Source organism: Onychostoma macrolepis, chromosome 18 (assembly GCF_012432095.1).
Source record: "Onychostoma macrolepis isolate SWU-2019 chromosome 18, ASM1243209v1, whole genome shotgun sequence".
NCBI lineage: Eukaryota > Metazoa > Chordata > Actinopteri > Cypriniformes > Cyprinidae > Onychostoma > Onychostoma macrolepis.
Genome location: NC_081172.1, coordinates 4,380,704 through 4,396,218, shown reverse-complemented (window position 1 = coordinate 4,396,218; position 15,515 = coordinate 4,380,704). Strand labels below are relative to the sequence as shown.

General features: G+C 37.2%; 1 protein-coding gene across 1 annotated transcript; it reads right to left on the bottom strand.

The window, feature by feature from the left end:
• Nucleotides 1-805: 805 nt before the first annotated feature.
• LOC131524832 (CUB and zona pellucida-like domain-containing protein 1) lies at nt 806-6,619 on the bottom strand. The gene is made up of 9 exons (XM_058752187.1): nt 6,586-6,619; nt 5,527-5,668; nt 4,011-4,154; nt 3,863-3,918; nt 3,278-3,456; nt 2,789-3,189; nt 2,577-2,673; nt 1,130-1,313; nt 806-1,041 (listed from the first exon to the last, which is right to left on the bottom strand). The coding sequence occupies exons 1-9, from the start codon at nt 6,617-6,619 to the stop codon at nt 893-895; spliced, it is 1,386 nt and encodes a 461-aa protein (XP_058608170.1). The 3' UTR covers nt 806-892.
• Between the last annotated feature and the right edge of the window lie 8,896 nt (nt 6,620-15,515).

Genomic DNA, 15,515 nt, shown 5'->3' with positions numbered 1-15,515 from the left:
GCTGGACTCCCTGCTGGACTCCCTCCTGCCTCCCTCCCATCCCTTGTGGCTCAGCTCTACCTGCTTCCCTGCCCTTCTAGTTCTATCCATCCAGCTGCTCAGCTAAGATCAGTCTCGTCCACCAGCCTCAGGAGATCCCATTTAAGTCAGCTAGGCTTCTGCCTTCTTCCTGGAACCTCTCTCCCACCCTCGCCATTCCTTGTGCCCTGTTGTTCATTGGAGAGCTTCTGTCTCGTAGCTCTTGGACTGTTGCTCTCTGCCAATCACTCAGAAACCCCTTTCCTAGACGCCTCCTGCTGAGCTGACATTCTCTTCCACGGACCTGGCTGGAATCTCTCCTGGTTACCCTCTCAGACGGTGACTAGTTCCTGAGTTCCTGTTTTGTTTGAAACTCAATAAATCTCTGTTATCCCCGAAACTGATTCCTCTTCCTTTACCACCCTGACAGCCTGTATTTGCTCTGATATGGCTTTAAAAAGTAAATCAGAAGAACATAATTTGAACAAACACAATAATTGTAGCCATGATGAATCAAGATATTTAATGCAGACTGTAAAATACAGTAACACTCTAGTTTAAAAGAAATGACCTGTTTCCACTGTTTTTTTTCATGTACACCAACGTAACACACAAAAATAAAAAGTGTATTTACCAACATATAAAACTGCAAAAACATGAAAAAAAAAAAAAAACCCTCATAGACACTGTGCAGTTTTGAGTAATTACACAAATTAACTGAATTGAGTTGGTTTGAAATTGATGACTGAAATGATTCAAAGAAATAAATCAAACTTTTCAACTCTGGTAGCATATTTCCTACTATATGAATGGCAGTTCAAGGTGTTTAATCTGACAGGGTAACATTTAAAATAAAAAAACAGAGCTGACATGACTAAAAGTCGTGCGATGGCACGGGTTTATATCTGATCCTTTGCCCTCTGGCTCTGTAGACGATCACTCCACACACCGTCGCAACTGCTGCCATGAGACACACAGCAACGACAACAAGGTTTAGATTCAGACCCGGGCTTACGGTGACCTCTGAAATGTGAGTAAAGGTTGAAATGGTTAACACTATTTGTTTAGTGTACAATCATCTGTTAAGCTGCATGAACTTGAGATGTCTTACGTGATGCGCTCCTCTTCAGCCGCAGGGGCCCCTGGGAGATGAAGTGACTGCCGGTCTGGATGGGAGCCTCTCTTTTGTGATGGTGGTGGGCCGGCGGAGCGACTGTGCCGTTGACGCAGCCCTGAGAGCAGCGGGTGTTGGGATTGTTGGCCTGGCATATGATGATTGAGCAGCTGATGAACACCTAGAGAGGGAAGACGAAAAGACAGGAGACAGTGACAGAAGGCAGGGTTAAACAGAAAGATTTCTATTTTATTTTACTCATAGATGCGCTGTATTCTCTGACCTAACCCTAACTCTAGAGGAAACCTCGCTTTCGAAAAAACGCTTAAAACCATTTTAAGGGCCCATAATGCAACTGCATGACAGCAAATAGTCACCGCATGTTAAATACAGTGTCAATAAACCATTTGGTGTAAGAATGAATGATGAAATGTTTAAAATATTATTAAAAATCATTAAAAAATGACAATAAGTGCAAGATAGGGGGCAACCAAAGAGCTGTTGTAAAATGTTCCATTCACATATATGTCACGGTTCTCTGGAACTGGGAGCGAGGAGATGAGGAGACATAGGAATCACTTCAACAAAACAGGCTATTTATTTTTTTATTTATGCAATCACTGGCAACACAGGGAGCGTGGGAGACACAGAGCACATGGAATGACGATTAAGACCCGACCAGGGAACATAGAAAGGACTACACATAATATACTAAACTTAATGAGGGACAGACAGGTGCGGGGAATCAACTAATAATGAGACGACGAGGACAGGAACAGGAACGACCAAAAAAGGGCATGTGAGGGAAAAACTGGGTCACGGGGAGCAAAACACAAAGACAGTTCAATCCTGACAATATAAAAATAAAATAAAAAATGTGTTGTCTATTTAAAATGACAGTTTTATCGCACTTGTTTGGAACATAATTAATTAATTAATCAATCAACCAAAAATATGGGGTTAATAATTTCTTTTTAAGAAATTAACATTTTTATTTGGCAAAGATTGATCATTGATTTCTATTTCAAATAAATGCTGATTTTTTTACATACAGCAAGGAATCCTGAATTTTTTTTTATCATGTTTCCACAAAACTGTTAAGCAGCAAAACTGTTTTCAATATTGATAATAATAAGAAATGTTTCTTGAACTGCAAATCAGCATATTAGAATGATTTCTGTAGGGTCATGTGACACTGAAGACTAGAGTAATGATGCTGATAATTCAGCTGTACATCACAGGGACAAATTACATTTTTAAAATATATTAAAAAAAGAAAACAGATATTTTAAATTGTAATAATATTTCACAATATTCTTGTTTTTTTGCTGTATTTTAATTAAGCAAGTAAATTAAGCTTTACTAAGCATTTATAAGAGACTTCTTTCAAAAACCCAAACAAATGTGTGTGTGTGTGTGTGTGTGTGCTAAAAGCCACTCTAACCTGGTCATGAAAACTAATGAATTTGAAGGCCTCCATTTCAAACTGAACATATGTTTGGTGGCTTGAGAAAAAGCGAACCGTTTCATCCACAATGCATCTGAAATAAAAAAGTGCTTGATTAATTTGTGTGATAAACTGATTAGACAAGCTTATCATGTAACAATGGCATGAGTAAAAAGTGTAAATGATCAGTAATGTTTATGGAATCTCACCCATTCTTGATGATGGGATAGGAGACTGGATAATTGGGATTATCGTAAGGTGTAGCCACACACGACTCGAGGAAGATCTCAGTGTTTAGGACTGGAGTAACAGGCTCGATCTTCATGAAGATCTTATCGCCCACATCGTACTCAAGTGGGTAAGATTCTGGACCCCTGCTGGTCTGGAAATTTGCAGAAGCATAAAACTCAAACTGATAGTTGAATGTGCCAAAACCTTTTTCCGAGATGATGATTGGTGGTCTGTGAGTATCAAACTCCACAGTAACGTTGGTCCTTTTCTGGTACTTGCACAGGATTTCAATTTCTAGGTAATCTTTCCTGGTTATAATGTCCCTGGGATCATCGAATGTAATGATTTTATTCTTGAAGATGAGTTCATTATTGTTCTCCTGCAAAGAAACAGAAGTTGTGTTTCTGGAAGTTTAGCTCTGGAATTCACAAGATCTGATTGTAAATGTTGATTATAAAACTGCTCACCTCAATCCGAGTGCCACAGTCGTTTAGAAGTGTGTTGGTGAACAGGTGGGTACTGTTAGTGTAAACCCGACAAGACGGATTTATCAGTCTCAAGTGGTCACCATGGAGGTTTTTGATGGAGGATCTCTCAATTGTCACTGACATTGAGTTTTGAGTACAGGTTACATTTACCTCAGGTCCTGGAAATAACATTAATAACATGCATGTTTAATTAGAGCAAGAAATTTGAACAACAACTTCAAATGAACAAATGTGTTGTGCAAGATGAGTCAACAATACTTGTGGTCTGGTTTCCCTAGAAGATAAATATTGTACATTTTGAATGTGTTTATTTGCTAAAGGTTAATTTTGTCAACCTTTAGGTGCACACTAGCATACAGATGATTAATATAATAGACATGGACTAAAATCCACAAAATGTCAATTTTGATTTCATATAAATCAGTTAATTACCGTTTGTTTTATTCACAAGCTAATTTACTTCATTTCACTGATGAATGCCATTGTCATTTGGGTCTGCATTATCATAAAAAGGAAATTAATTCAGTAATTAATTACATTCAATTGTTAAACTGATTTACCAACCTTCAGAATCCACCTTTGCAACAACGCACCTCATCTCAGAGTGGTAAATATCAAATCTTAAAATAGAAAGGTTTTTATTTATCAACAATCATAATGTGACTTTAAAGTGGTTAAAAATTAAAAAGTACATTCACTTAGTAAAATATACCCATATTGTCCTTCTGCGATAAAGCAAAATGGAAAATGTTGGCCATAGTTTTCTGCAGTTGGTGTCCAGTTAATCACGTATTCCCCAGTGGTGGTTTCGTACTTTGTGCTGTTCAGAGGTCCACTAATGATGACATCAATGATTCTAGATGACAAAAATCACAACAGCAAAACAAAAGCATTGAGAAACTCTAATAGCGCACAACCATGTTCCAAAATGTCTTCACAATTTTGCAATGACTGGCCATCATAGAGTTTACCTATGTACCTCTATAACTGTTTTTTTTTTGTGCAGCTACCAAATTGGACAAAAGAAGTCAACTAAAAACAAAAGTACAGACTGCTGTTCTCCAGAGGCCTGTTTCAGAAAGGAGGTTTAGTGAAAACTCTGAGTATGTTAACCCTCTGAGTATTTTCCCAGGAAACAAGGCTAAGTAACTTATGTAATTTTTCTTATGTGGAAAATGCATCTTGATTTAAGAATCTTTAGATATTTTGAAATTTTCCTGTGCACAAACCCATCAAAGAGGAGTTTCACAGGACTACAGGTTAGTGGGGCAGAAATCGGTTTAAATGAGGCTAATCTGATAAATGATGTTCACTTGATAACTTGCTGCGACCTCTGGACTTAACCTAATAATATATATATATATTTTTAAGGATTTCCAATGTGGTTGGATCATGCATTGATGACACACACATTCCCACCATCGCACCTTCGAAAATTAAGCTGATTACTGTATGGAATGGAAGGATGCCAGATGGAAGGGTAGTACGAGATATATTCCGTAACCACCACCTCCACAGCGGCTAAATAAACACAAATTATTCACAATTTATTTGGTCATCTTTATTTCCTACAAATACAAATACGACAGTTATTCTTTTTCCTGTTGGATTTTAATATATTCTATATATAATATATTCTATATCCTCTTCATCCGTTCTTCATTATTTTGTGAGCCTCTGCCTTCTTGCTGTTGGCTGAGCAGAAGTCAAATGATCAAATTGATCATGGCTTTTCATAGTTTTGGTTGTGGTTCATGCACTTAACTCAGAGTCAACCCACTCAGAGTGGATGGAATTAACTCAATTCAGCTGTTCTGAACCTGAAAAGAGTTTCCCAACTCAGGGTAAGCCAACTCAGAGTTCAGGATTTAAGTCAGAGTTGGTTGACCTCCTTATTGAAACGGGCCCCAGGACGTTTGGAAAAATCAGGGAAAAATCATCAAAGACCACAACCTCTTTGAACTCCTGCCCTCTGGTTGGTGCTACAGAGCACGGCACACCAAAACAACCAGATGCAGTTTTTATTTTCCCCACAGACAATGGCTGAATTTGGAATAGCATACTATGTTACTGCTCTTACTGTCATGGCTTTATATCTGCCAGAAATGATATAAGTAGTATGCATGGCAGAAATATGTAGGAGAAGTATGCTAATATGCTATTCAAAATTCAATTTCAAAACCGTTTTAATGAAAGTATTTTTTAAATAAAAGTTTTTTTCTTAATACCTTGAAAAAGATGCAGAAGCTTTCACTCTGATCTCAAGCTCTTGATTTACACGAGCCTGCAGTTGTTCTCCGTGATGTGGCGTTGGATGGAGGAACCGTGGTAGATATTCACCCTCAGTGCAAGATGGTGCTGGACCATCAACTGAAACATATGTACACAGGGGCATCATGCACTCATGATTTTTGAGGGGGCACGAGTGTGTGTGTGTGTGTGTTTTGGGGGGGGGGGGGTGCTCGTCATGCTTGTCATGTGACACACAGCAGCCACAATAGCACTGTATAACTGATATAGGCTTATGTTTTATTTATTTTTTCCTTTCTATTTGAAATATTTCCAAACGTGTTAACTATATCAGGAAATATCTCGATTCTCAAACATGTGTAAGTAAATGCGTTTTGCACCTTTATAGATTGTTATTTGACCTATAATGGGTGATGGGCAAAGTAGATTAATAGTGTAATCTATTAACTATGCATAAAAACCCGTCTTTTTACTTAAGTACCAGATATGGTACTCATGCCATAAAATATTTTTAATACGACTGACTTTGTATTTAATCTGAATTTAATAACAATATTGTAAGTTACTAATTATAACACTTTCATTTTACAGAGAGCAAAGAACATCAAAGAACATTTTCTTTCATTCTAGCCAGAGTTCAAGCTCTCTCAAAAACTCCAATTTAAATCACTGAAGCTGTTTACACTGTGAAATGAATATCTTACATTTGTACGCACATCTGCACTTTGTTGTTTCTGATGAGAGAATTCGCCAGATAATTCAGTCAGCGAGTAAGTGAACAAAACACTGTGTTTCAGCGATGACTCATCTGAATGTCTCTGATTGGCCATTGAATTCATAAGCTCAACAGAATCGTGTGTGATTGGTTATAATGCTGTGCGGTCTGTATCTGGCTCAGTGCCAGCCAAAGCGCAATTGCAGATTTTAATTTAGCTGCTGATGATATGACGCACTGAACGATCTAATCACACTGGTGTGATTGTATCAAATAAAAAAAATATAATTGGAAGCATACTTTACAAAACTTCCAAACATACCTTGCAGAGAAAATTGAAGAGGTATTGTGCTCATCGGAGAAGTTGTTTTTTTTGTTGCTGCAGTGGTTGTTATTGGAGATGTTGTTTGTATAATAGTGGCTATTATGGTGGTAGTGGGTTCAGGTGTGGTCGTTGTTGGTGTTGTTGTGGTGGTTGTAGGTGTCATGGTGGTTGTTGGTAACATAGTGGTTGTTGTTGGTGATGTAGTGGTTGTTGTAGTGGTTATTGTTGGTAACATAGTTGTTGTAGGTGTAGTGGTTGTCGTCTGTGATGTAGTGGTTATTGTTGGTAACATAGTGGTTGTTGTAGGTGTAGTGGTTGTTGGTGATGTAGTGGTTATTGTAGTGGTTGTTGTTGGTAACATATTTGTTGTTGTAGGTGTAGTGGTTGTCATCTGTGATGTAGTGGTTATTGTAGTGGTTGTTGTTGGTAACATAGTTGTTGTTGTAGGTGTTGTGGTTGTTGTTGGTGATGTAGTGGTTATTGTAGTGGTTGTCGTTGGTAACATAGTGGTTGTTGTAGGTTTTGTGGTTGTTGTTGGTGATGTAGTGGTTATTGTAGTGGTTGTCGTTGGTAACATAGTGGTTGTTGTAGGTTTTGTGGTTGTTGTTGGTGATGTAGTGATTATTGTAGTGGTTGTTGTTGGTAACATAGTGGTTGTTGTAGGTGTAGTGGTTGTTGTTGGTGATGTAGTGGTTGTTGTTGGTAACATATTTGTTGTTGTAGGTGTAGTGGTTGTTGTTGGTAATGTACTGGTTATTGAAGGTGTTGTGGTTGTTGTTGGTGATGTAGTGGTTATTGTAGTGGTTGTTGAAGGTGTTTTGGTCGTTGTAGGTATTCTTCTGGTTGCCGGTGGTGTAGTGGTTGTCGTTGGTAATGTAGTGGTTGTTGTTGGTAACATAGTAGTTGTTGAAGGCGAAGTGGTTGTTGTCGGTGATGTTGTGGTTGTTGATGGTGACATTGTGGTTGATATCTGTGTGGTTGTTGTACTTGTTGTTGCTGGTGTTGTTGTACGAGTTGTTGTAGGTGTTGTATGAGTTGTTGTAGCGGTTGTTGAACGTGTTGTAGTGGTTGTTGACCGTGTTGTTGAACGTGTTGTAGTGGTTGTTGAGCGTGTTGTTGAACGTGTTGTAGTGGTTGTTGAACGTGTTGTATGTGCGGATGCTTGAGGTGGTATAGCTGCAGTTCCATGATTATTATTAGCACGTCGGTTTCTGCTTAAAATGACTGGAGATTTTTCCTTTGAGGGTTGGTTGGTGTAGGACAGAGTAATCTTTTGAGTGGGGAAGTCCTCCAGCACCAGCTCAAATGAATAAACTCCATGGACCGATGTGTGCGAATATGACAGAGAGCAGTTATGCTACGTTTAGAAGAAAATAAAAAAGTGTGAATGAACTGAAATACTCATGACCCATGGCATACTATTTTCTTACAGCATATACCACAGCTTCAGTCATGGGCATAGAATTGTTCAGGTAATCGGGCGAATGTGTATACCCAGACATTAAACACAACTCAAGATATTAAGAGATTAAATAGTTGCTCAAAGGTGTTTGTCAGAAGGACCAATCAAAAAATATTTGACCATTAAATTAAGCAATACAAGTCGTGTTCTATCTTATGTTTTTCAATTGATTTGATAGTTTACTGCATATATGTTTATTTATATATATTCAGTTCTTACACTGAACATACTGGTCTCCTCACTTCTGAAATAAATTTTATATTTTATGTCCCTGGTTTAGTCATTGACATGTCTTATTTTCTTCACCTGATCCAACGTAAAACCAGCAGGTTGGTTGCAGATTCCACACTCCTGGTTTTGTCTGAGTCCAAATCTGCATATGACATGGTCACCATCAGGATCAAAGGCTAAAAGATTGTACCTCCTGGGACAGTTCTGAGGAACTCTACAACACAAAACAATACGGCAATATTACTGTAGTGTAGAACTGCATGACTTCATCATGTTGAATGCACATCATGAAAAATAGATAAATAGACACCATAAGCATCCATTAACTCTGTTAAACAGCTGATTTACCTGACAAATGGTAGGGTGGTGGATATAGGTGATCGGTTAGGCTCTGAGGTGTCCGATCTCACACCGAGGTCAATGTAAGTGAGAAGGCTCCAGTCTCCAGAATTTGTGACTGTGTTGTAGATCCAGCAACAACCACTTTTGCTGTTGAAACATGGACAATTTATATTTACATTTTGGCTAGATCTGTTTTTAGTGAATGATTCTGTTCTTGAAAATATATTTACTTACAGGAGCTGGAATGGGCTGTTGGTGGAAACCATCTTTGTTATCACTCCCTCAGACTGACACCAATTGTCGCCATTGGGACTCGAATCTACTTTACCAATCACAGTCCTGACATCATTTCCACAGTCTCCAGAGCTGCACGGCCAGTAATCATATCCATAACAGGAATGGTAGGTCATCTTGAAGCGAAGCTCAACCTGAAATAATCAGTGGTTTATAATATGACTAAAGTAAGTTCTTGGTTTCAAAATCTGTACATATGAGTACATATTAATTAATTTATGATTTTTTTTGTTTAAAGATGTTGTGTCTTGTGATTAGCTTTCCTTAAAGTGTCTTCAGTTTTGTTGGTTGCATTTACAAAACTGTCAGTCATATTCATGTTTAACCCAAACAAAATAGCATTGACACATGGCTTTATCAAACAACATGTATGTTCATAGAATATAAATACTAAAGACACAAAGTTGAGTCAACATACAGCAATTAAGGAAACCAGCTGCAAAGTATATCGAGTTACAGAACTTGTTGCAACACAAAGATGTGCTGTATGTATCTAATTTCTTAAAGTGGCAGTTAATTTAACTCTTTTAGCAACCTTATGAAGACTATTTAGGCATTCTTAATAAAGAAAATTAAATTGGCTAAATACACTCTCAGAAAAAAAAAGGTACAAAAACTATCACTGGGGTGAGACCCTTTAAAAAGGAACACATTTGTACCTTATTTACCCCTAAATGGTGCATATAAGTACCTTAATGGTGCGTATTAGTACCTAAAATGTACATATTATTACCTTAATGGTACATATTTGTAAAAAAAAAAAGTAAAAAGAAAAAAGGTACATACAAAGGTACAAAAGTGTACATTTTGAGTTAACAACAAGTCTAACTGGTTGAGGTTACAATTCATAAGTAGGCTGATTAAAAATACATAATGCCAAATGCATACATGTATAAATATGAAATGCAAATAAATGCATACATTTTTAAATGCCATTTGTTTTACAGTGCCTCATAATTCATCCCAACAAGGACTATGGCTGCTATTGATACAGTTAAAATTCAGGAGTTCTCACCTTGTACGATCCATCATGATTCCTTCTTGGGTTGAAGGTCATTGAGCCTCCATAGAAGTGTGAAGCTGTTACCGTTGTGACCAGCAGAAGCTCGGCCAGGAGCAGAGAGGTGAGAGACATGCTGATCAGTGCTGATGTCTTCTGCATCTGGGAACAGGTTTCTGTTTTAATGTACTTGATGGAAGAATGACAGGTGATGATCTGTCATGAATTCCAGGAAAAGAAAGAATAGTCATCTTAGTTTTAATTACTGCTAAAGAATGATTGCCATATACATTTTCTTTTGACATCTTTGTGGTTGGACACACCACTGTGACCACAAGTTTTTAATTAAAACTGAAATATGGTAATGTAGCATATACAAATATATGCACTTACATATCTTGCTAGAAGGAATAAGCACATTTAATTTTATTTTTGCACAAACTTTTCAATTGCATGTGCGAAACAATGCAACCACAAACTGGCATCTGACTCATTTGGTTTTGTTTCATAGAGGCGTTGTCTTTGAAAGTTTTTATTTCTGTTCTCAGAATATAAAGCTTTTGCTGATCAGGTCAGACTCAGAAATAAGGCTTACTGGGAGCACATATGACACCTTAAAATGAAAATGAACCAGTTGAGCTGGATGAGCAAATTAATTACCATACAACTAGTAACTGATGATGGACTTCCTTTTATTTGATCCACAGCTTATGTTTATGGAATTTGGACTGGGCTCATAATGTCAATCATCAGCTTTACATGAGGATGAATAGAACATATTCAGATCTCAAACTAAATCTCCATATCTGTATTAAGAAAACCAACTATTAAGATTAAAAAGGAATATGACGCTTTGTATTTTTTAAAATAAATATAAATCAGTATGCAAAACATGGTTTGGAAGCAGTGGCAGAGTTTGCCTTGGGTTAGGCAAATATAATGCTTGTCTTATTGTATAGATCACCCAAAAATGAAAATTCTGACATAATTTACACATTTTTAATTGTGTTTTTTCTTAAAGAGGTCCTTGATTATGGTTTCACTTTTTAACTTTAGTTAGTGTGTAATGTTGCTGTTTGAGCATAAACAACATCTGCAAAGTTATGATGGGGAGATATTTTCTTTTACAGAATTCACATTTTTAAGGCCTTCAACAAACGGCTGGGATCATAGACTGTAAAAAAAAAAAAAGATGGATGACGTGTCTCCACTTCCTTGCAGTATAGAAAAGTTAAGCCAAAACATTCTCAGTATGGCTGCTGTCATCTTGTGAAAATTATGTCATTTAGGACCAGTGTCTGAGCAGTAGTGGTTTTGTTACAGAGCCGACGAGACGTGAAGCGTGTGGATCCATATGCAAGCTTTTATTTATAAACAGTCAAAACACAGGCAGGGTCGAACAACAGCAATCAATATGGCACAGGCGAGACGAAAGAGAAATCCAAAAACGGGCATGGTCGATCGACGGTTAACAATATCCAGAGGGCTTGACAAGAGAGGTAATCCGTCCAGGGGTCCGTTCTTCGTACGTCGCTTATTACATCTGAGATGATTTGAAAGATTCCAGATCTTCTAATCCTGATAACTGATCTCTGGCTAATTTGGTTCTTCAAACAAATTTGCGTATTAGATTAAAATATCTGGATTAAATTATCTAAGATTACTGCGCGTTCTCGTGTTCCCTGAAAAGGGCAGATGTATCGATCCTCGAAACCACGATCAGCAATGCAGTGATTGGCTGGCGGCAAGACAGCAACGTAATGACATCGTATCATTAAAGACACCTGACGAAAAACTTGACAAATTTCTGGACCTTTATAAGGAAACAGCCAGGCGAACAAAACTACATAAATGTATTTTGAATTTTTTTAGTTTATTTATTTATTTCATTTTTTACATGATTCTCAATTATTTATATTTGTTATTTCTAGTATTTCTACAGGCTTTACAATTTTACTTTAATGTTGTAATCAGCAATTCATTTAATTTTATCTTTGAAACAGATTTGTTATGTGACAGCATTAATTAAAGTTTCTTAGAGATCAAGTTATCTGCATCTCCTGCGCGCCATCAAGCCATTCCCATAATAGCTGTCGTCACTCAAATTAATGCAAGACTCAGATTAACTGTATAGCATGTGTGTAAGACTCCAATACAATTATAAAGTAATTATTTCATCACTAATAAATCTTTCAATGAGTAAAACTGGCTGTGTCTATAGTATTATAGACTACACAACATTGTTATCTTATTTTCAAATACATTTTTTAATTATTATTATTATTTTAAATTATTGTCCCTGGACCAGCAGGGAACTCTTTTAATGAAGTAGCGGTGGCTGGGGCCTATTATAAGTATCAATTCTGCTTAAAAAGATGCGATCTAATCCTGTTTACATGAAATAAGCCTGCTCCCGAGCAGGTTTAAGCTTACGGACCTGTTGCTATGACAACACCTCCGGGATGAGCTTCGAAGAACCAAATGATCCAAGATCAAGTGAAATCGGCAACAATCAAATCCAGCTAACTGAGTTAGCGACGTACGAAGAACAGACCCCAGGCGAGGAGCAAACACAGTCCGAAACAGCAAGCAAAGAGTTAATCCAAGATATGCGGGCAAGAATCAGGAACTAGGACATCAGGAAACACAACGAGACAAGACGAGACTAGACTAAGACTAGAACTAGGAACTGAGACTAGGAACTAGAAACTAAGACAGGGAAATGGCTCCGTAAAGTGCTATCACTTGGAGAGCAATAAACACAGACAATACTCGGCGACTTGAGCAGGATCTGAGTGGGTGTTATATAGTGTTTGTAATAGCTTTCAGGTGAGCGTGTGATTGGTGACAGCTGTGTGCAATCAGTGCAATGGATGATGGGAAATGTAGTCCAGGGTGATGTGTAACAGTCTGTGTGGTGTGAAAGTCAATGTAGTTGGAGTGCGACCTCTGATGGCAAGTGGACGGAAGACCACGGACAGGATTCGTGACAGGTTTGTTTGGAGCCCGAGTCTGTGTAGTAGTGGTTCGTTTGGGACCAGAGTCTGCACAGAAGTGATTGTGAGGTGGAGCCGCAGTATCAAAGTCCTGCCTAAATTCCCGCAGACCCAATCGCAAGATCATAATCATGACACCACACCCCATTTTTATAGCATCAAATAACTAATTAAAAGCAAACTTATTAGACAAATGAACACTTGAACATACATCAGCATGATAAGAACTACCTAAAATGATGGAAAAAATCTTTGCAAAAAATAGATTTGAAATGTCATTTTATTATTTTGTTTGTCTCACGTCCCATTAGATTACTTGGAGAGGACGGGGTTTATGACCTATACTGGGTCCAGCCATCTGGGGGCGATCGAAATGTTTGGGCTTCACTTTTCAGCACTTGTGCAGCACACAAGAACTCTAAAATTTACATAAACCCATATTTGAAATACGTATTTAATTACTAAATAACTATTTTGTAATTTGTATTTTGGTGGACAAAAAATAAATAAAATAAAAAGTAATGTGTAATTAAATACTTTGAGAGACAGTATTTTGTATTTGAAATACTCAAAATACATAATCAATTAGACCTAGTTATTTATTTTATTTTTTTCTAAGATAATACAATATCTTTCTTCACACACACACACACACACACACACACACACACACACAAAACACTATTTATACATGCATTTATTTAACACACCAAGCTTCTTATTTGCATTTGTACATAACACACCTGGGGCCCGTTTCAATAAGGAGGTTCAACCAACTCTGTGTTTTAAAATTGAACTCAGAGTTGAGACAGAAAAAAGAAACAAGAACGTGGCAGCAGCTAAAAATGAAGTATAAAAACACAATTCATGGGTGTTGGGTAAATTACTTTACAAACATTTGACATTAAATATCATTCAGTGTCTATTTCAATGCGCTGCAGCTTTTTCCACAGAGTCTAACACTCTTTTCACATAATTAAATATTCTTGTCTTGTCAACAGCAAGAAAGCAGAGGGAGAACCTGCACAGCACCACTGACAGATGAAGAGGAGATGGTCAAGTATTGGAAAAGTAAAAAGAACAACTTTTGCTTTTGTATTAGGAAATAAAGATGACCAAAAATTGTGAATAATTTGTTTATTTAACAGCTGTGGTGATGGTTACGGCTCGTACTACTCCTCCATCTGGCATCCTTCCATTCCATACAGTAATCAGTTTCATTTTCAGAAGGTGCAATGGTGGAGATATGCTTGTCATCAATGCATCCAACCACACTGGAAATCCTGAAGGAAATTCTGATTATTGGGTTACTTCCAGACGTCACAGAAAGATGTTATCAAGTGAATGTCATTTATCAGATTAGCCTAATTTAAACTGATTTTTACACCACTGACTTACAGTCCTGTGAATTTGTGCCCAGGAAAAAATTCTCAGAATGAGTATGAGAGTGATGCACACTTTCCTTAAAATCTGCATACAGAGGACTTATAATGTGCTCTGCATCTCCGATGTTTTAAAGTGCATTTTTCTTATTTTGCAAATTATCTTCCAATGGGGTAGGAAATTAAAAATATTCTTGTTTCCGTTTGCATTAAGATTATTTTTCTTACCCTATGGTGGACAATTTTACTTGTTTTATGTAATATGCACTTAAAAGGAAAATCCCTCAGGAAACAAGACTAAATATCTTAGACACTTTTCATCTATAAAATGCATATTAAGAATTTTTAGTTATTTGTACTTAGAAAGAAAAAATACTCAGAAAGAAAAGCAATTTTGCAATGTGAATGAATGAATAAGGTATTTAAACTTCCCTAACACTATAAAAAGGGGGAGGAGACGGAAAGAAACTCCGGGTTTACCGAAGAAAACCTGCTCCCGACCAGGTTAGGTTCACAGAGTCAGTTACCATGGTAACTGACTCTGAGTATAAGTTACCTCTCTTTCAGAAACGGGCTTGACTTACCCTGCTTTCCAGGGTTTGACAAACCTCCCATTTTGAAACGGAAAACCCAGAGTTTCCCTCATTTCAGGGTTAACATACTCAGAGTTTTCACTTAACCTCCTTTCTGAAACGGGCCCCTGTACACACAAATACCATATAATTTTTATTTTGTATATTGTGGTCTTTCAAAAAATTATATATTATTATTTCCTATTTACTTTTTCTATTTTTATTATCTGTGTCTTGTCTTGTCACTGTCATTCTGTTTGTGCTGTGGAAGCCTCTGTCACCGTAACAAATTCCTTGTGTGAGTAAACATACCTGGCAATAAAGCTCTTTCTTCACCTGTGTTAATAGTGCTGCCAACTATACCCTATCATAGCTTTTGGCTATATGCAAGTGAATCATGTCCTCTTGGATCAGGGTTAGTTCACCCCCAAAAAAAAAACTGTTGATAATACTCAGCCTTTGTGTCATCCCACTCCTGTAAGACCTTCGTTATCTTTGAGACGTTAATTAAGATATTTTTGATGAAATCCGAGAGCTTTCTGTCCCTCTACAATCATGCAGCTTACACATTCAAGGTCCAGAACGGTAGGAAAGACATCATTAAGCAATCCATGTCATTAAGCATATCATTAAGTAAACCATTTTATT